This window comes from Penaeus vannamei, chromosome 4 (genome assembly GCF_042767895.1).
Source record: "Penaeus vannamei isolate JL-2024 chromosome 4, ASM4276789v1, whole genome shotgun sequence".
Taxonomy (NCBI): domain Eukaryota; kingdom Metazoa; phylum Arthropoda; class Malacostraca; order Decapoda; family Penaeidae; genus Penaeus; species Penaeus vannamei.
In genome coordinates, this window is record NC_091552.1 from 16,978,593 (window position 1) to 16,983,565 (window position 4,973).

Consider the following 4,973-nt stretch of genomic DNA (forward strand, 5'->3'; position numbering starts at 1 on the left):
GCCCAAGAAGACCGCTAATATCCAAGCTTTTCAACTCAGTGATAAAAGCGACTTCTTCAAAATCCCCGTAATGACGAAAAAAGACAGAGAAAGAAAACGGGATAATCTAAAATCTTTTGTACTCGAGCTCCGTGAAGAGAGTTTCTGATGTTATCTGCTTCTCGATTCTCTCTGCCGAGAGGTGTTTGTATAATGAAGGAGCGAGTTAGAAAACTTGATATTGTTTATCATGGTAGAAAGTACAGCGAGGAGGCGGAGCTATTGTCGCGCTGGAAAGCAACGCCACTAACGGTCAGGAAGAGAACCTCCCCCCCCGCCCCTGCCCCACGCCCGACATAAAAAAGAGAAAAAAAAAGAAGAAATGACTAATGCGTGTCGCTGGGTCCTTTCACGGGCTCCCATGTATTAATTTTCACGCTCCGCCCATACCCGCCGTTCTTCTCACCGTTGCAAGTTCCACTCATGTTCCTCCTAAGACGTTCTCAGGACTCGCCCTCTTTCCTTCTCCTTCGGTTTGAATTTTATTTTACGTTGATATCTTGAGACGAAGACCGAAAATGGCGATAGCAATGACCGAAGGCAAATTATATCAAAGAAAAGGATACGAGAGTGAAGTTATACGATACGCGGAGAAAGGTGAAAGTCAGGTTGTAAAAAGACGGATACAGAGAGAAAGAGAGAGGAGCTGCAGAGAAAGAGAAAGAGGGAGAGAGAAAAAAACGCGATTGTGATAAAGCAGCGGAATCAGGTTTGCGTTACGACTCGACGGCACGTTCTTCCTTTTTTCCCTTTCTCTCTCTCTCTCTCTCTGTTCTTTCTCGTTTTTTTTTTTTTTTTTTTACTTTCATCCGCATCTTTCACCATGCCATTGCAAAGCGAGACAAAGGTGAAGGAGGCGTATCTAATGAGAAACGTGGGCGGGGCTTAGTCATGTCAGGTCGGTTAGAGGCACAAAACATGACCACGACCTTGCCTTCCACCCGTGTCCGGCGCCCTTTTTGCACGGTGCCTCTTGCTCTCGGGCTGTTGTTGCTAATGCTGTTGATGATATTGGGAAATAGTTGCAAGGTTTTTTTGCGTGAATTAACGAAGCTATTTTCAGGGATGAGGCAACTAATTTTGTAATTTTTGAACATATCTTTCGAATCTCGCTAAAGATTATCTGTGCCAAGTTCATCATCAATGCTACGATATCTTCTCATAATGCATTCAACGTACTTGATTATTAAAAGAAGTTTGAGATTTCAAAGATAAAAGCGCTTGTACTAAAGCATTCTGTTCTCGCGCGCGCCACTCGGGGAGCAGATGTAATCAAGGATATCGTTTTACAAGAACAGCACAGCATGAAAGTGAAATATGCAAATGTGCTCTGACGCAGAAGGACCTGGAAGCAAACTATGTATATTATCCACTCAGACACTTTCATGTGAATACATCTGCAGCCACTTAAGCGGAGACGCGAGCGAACAAGCAGACACACGCGAAAACACCGGTTTACTGTTACACTGTATGATCGCACGAACACTTATTTTTACCCCACTAAGAGAAAAAAATATCAGCGTCGTATTTTCAGACGCTGTAGACTGTCTCCCGAAAACCCCGTTTTACGAAGGTACGTTTCGAAAGACAAAAGACACTTCACATATTTCGAAGAAAGTTTTCGACGAGTTTCGCTGGTCGGAAGCCCGCGCCGTAACAAGTTGAGGGGAAACTCTGCAATTTCCATCGAGGTGACGGAAGAAGTCGGCACGTGATCACACACTCCCGCGTTTTACTGCAATTTCGGAGGAACTTTCACTGATCAATTCGAAAGGATGGAAAACAAAAAAATCACTAAAAGAGAGAGAGAATCGAACGAGAAATAAATAAGAGACAGAGAATCGAACGAAAAACGGATGTAAACAAATGAACGTTCGACTGCGATGAAACACGAGATAAACACGCGAAGGAGAGCACGAACAAGGGATTTCCCTGTGCAAGCGCTTTGTTAATGAGACACTTAGGCTAAGGACCCTTTAATTATCTAATTACCGTGTAAATTAGAGTGGCGCGTGAATGTCAAGTGTGCTCTATCTGAAGGCGTAGCGTATACTGTTCATGAAATTTGTAGCATGTGACAAATTTGTATGGCTAGCGTGGTCTTTGACAAAATGGTATACAGCAGAAGGGGTAAGTACTGACCTACAGTGCGTGCTGTGTCCTGTGCAGGGAATATTATGTATACCGTCGTTTGGGTGCGTACTTCCATTCATAGACTGCTGTCTACCTATACATTAGCAATGAATTAATACTCATATTTCCTTTACACACACACACACACACACACACACACACACACACACACACACACACACACACACACACACACATATATATATATATATATATATATATATATATATATATATATATATGCAAGTATATATATATGCATGTATATATACACATAAACATATATATACACACATGTATGTTCGTATGTATTTGAGTGTATATGTTAACAAATAAGTATACTTGCTTAAGTGTGTGTGTATCTGTACATGTGCATATACGTGCATGGGGGAAAGGAGGCGGGGTCTCAGCACAGGAAGAAAGTGGCGGCGGGCGTGGGCGGGGCGAACTACTCTAACAAGCAGGAGGAGGCGGAGAGTGTCATGCGGCGCCTCATGGCCTCCACGTATGGTTTAGAGATGTAATCCATGAACCACCGACCATGTGCCATATCTACTCTACACACTCGCACGGATCCACCAGCACCGTCCCAAGCGTACGTGAGCGCGCGCGGCCGTATCCCAGGCGGAGAGAGAGAGCGCGCGGACGAAGGGAGTGGAGAAGCACCTCCCAAGTGGAGCTCCGGACCCGCCTCCACCTCCAGCGAAGAGCGTGACCCTCCGCTCGCTCGCTGACCTGGATTATGTAACTCTCGCTCTCAACCTTACCTGGACCTTCATCTTGAAGTGACTGCACGTTTCCACCTTCGTCGCCGCTTATATACCTCGGGATTTGTAGTTCGGCGCCAAATACTTTTACCAGCACATTTACCTCGCCTTCTCCTTTCTATATGTGAGCGGCGGGGGGAGGGGGGGTACAGCCGGCCATGACGAGTGCATGTGAAGGCTGCACGTTTTTCTTTGATGAGTCTTGTGTTATATAGTGCATGATCAAGGCAGAAGAGTCCTTGATGGCGGTACAATATCCAGTATTTTCCTTCCGGAGAATTGTTATTATTACTTTTCATTTATGATTATTATTATTATCATTATTTTACCTAGCTTTGATCTGACCTTTTGTCGTGCAATCCGTCTGCCCTCTGATAAACTTGGGATGATAGATCGCACAAAACAATAGGCAATCTCACAAGATAATTATTCAAATACAACGACCTTTTCAAAACAAAAGTCTCTTACTTTCATACAGGCCTTTCTGCTTTCGCACCGGGATATAACCCAGCATGATTTCTCGGATTATATCACAGCGAACATGTTATGATGATATTCTCACCCCCGCTCCGCAGAAGGGTAAAGTTTATCTGTATTTACTTGGCAGCGCCAATGTTTACGTATAAGACCAAGGCGTTTTGTCTCGAGTTACATATACAGGATCCACGTGTTGCGGAGAAGGAAGAGGGTGAGTGGCAGGGTGAGTGGCAGAGTCTATAACGTACCCGAATATTCATACAGACTTATACAACACCAAAGACCCGTTGTTAGCGACGGTGACTGCATAATTGCACAACCGACTGCTTGTAACAACTTCTCCCGCACAACATCGTAGAATTTCTCCCTCTTTCTCTTCGTTTAAAATCAACAACCAGTTCCTGCCTGAAGGTGTGTGCAACCAACAGTTTTTGGTACAGCTTCGCCTTCTCTTCAAGCGAGTAACTACCAATTTCTGGTAGTCGAGCAATGCATAAATAACCATTAAGATTCACCAGCCTCCCGTCAGGCGTTGGGGGGGGGGGGGTGAGAGGTAGTGCAGCAGGGAAGTGGATATTGAAGAGTGAGAGTGATATGACCAGTTGTGTGACCTGTGTTGACCTTCTGTGCTTCGGCTACCGGGTTGAACTGACCAGATGGAGGTCTTTGTCACCGGGAGTGGATGTCACTTTGATAAGGTGGCGTTTAAATGTACATTACAGTTTATGCGTCTTGTTACCTTCCTGCCTGTGTCTCAGTCTTTTGTACCACCTTCCTTTCTCTCTCTCTTCCTCTCTGTGTCTCACCGTTTATCTGTCTCTCTACCCCTCTCTCTTTCTCATTGTCTATCTGTCTGCCGGCCTGTCTGTCTGTCTGTCTGTCTGTCTGCCTGTCTGTCTGTCTGTCTGTCTGTCTGTCTGTCTGTCTGTCTGTCTGTCTGTCTCTCTCTCTCTCTCTCTCTCTCTCTCTCTCTCTCTCTCTCTCTCTCTCTCTCTCTCTCTCTCTCTCTCTCTCTCTCTCTCTCTCTCTCTCTCTCTCTCTCTTCCTCTTTCAAGCAGATGGCATTATTAATATTGCTTAGTGCTAGAATTGTCATTATATCTATTAACATCGTAAATGAAACGATTTCATATTTCATTAATACTTTTGCTAATAACTAATACACTTGACGGCATGATTATCTTTGTCTATTTATCTATCAGGTGTGCGAAATGAAATGATAATTTCATGAATCATTAATTTCATTATCATTATCATTCCATTCAGGAATGTTTTACTGTAATACAATTTGCATATGTACGTGTAAGTGTGCGTATGTAGGTTTATGTGTGTATTTTTATCCGTGCCTGTGTTCATCAGTGCGATTATGCGTGTGTGCTTGTGTGTGCATACGTCTGTTTGTACGTCAACTTCTTACTGCTTGCCGCCCCGTACGTCAATGGATAAGCGCCGTTCGGAGATGATTGGGCGTGTCCGTTCGAGAGGGACAGGTGACGGGCGATCATGGCCGAAAATAGAACCACGAGGGAAAGGGTTTTTTAAAAACGACTCTTCAGA

At 44.3% G+C, this 4,973-nt stretch overlaps 1 protein-coding gene across 1 annotated transcript in view; it reads right to left on the reverse strand.

Annotated features, from left to right (window-relative positions):
• LOC113811318 (uncharacterized) overlaps positions 1 to 3,086 on the reverse strand; it is a 5,949-nt gene extending 2,863 nt beyond the window's left edge. Inside the window, exon 1 of the mRNA XM_027363037.2 lies at positions 2,940 to 3,086. Within this exon, the coding sequence (XP_027218838.1) occupies positions 2,940 to 2,951 (12 nt within the window). The 5' untranslated portion in view covers positions 2,952 to 3,086. The remainder of the gene's footprint in view (positions 1 to 2,939) is intronic.
• Positions 3,087 to 4,973: the final 1,887 nt, after the last annotated feature.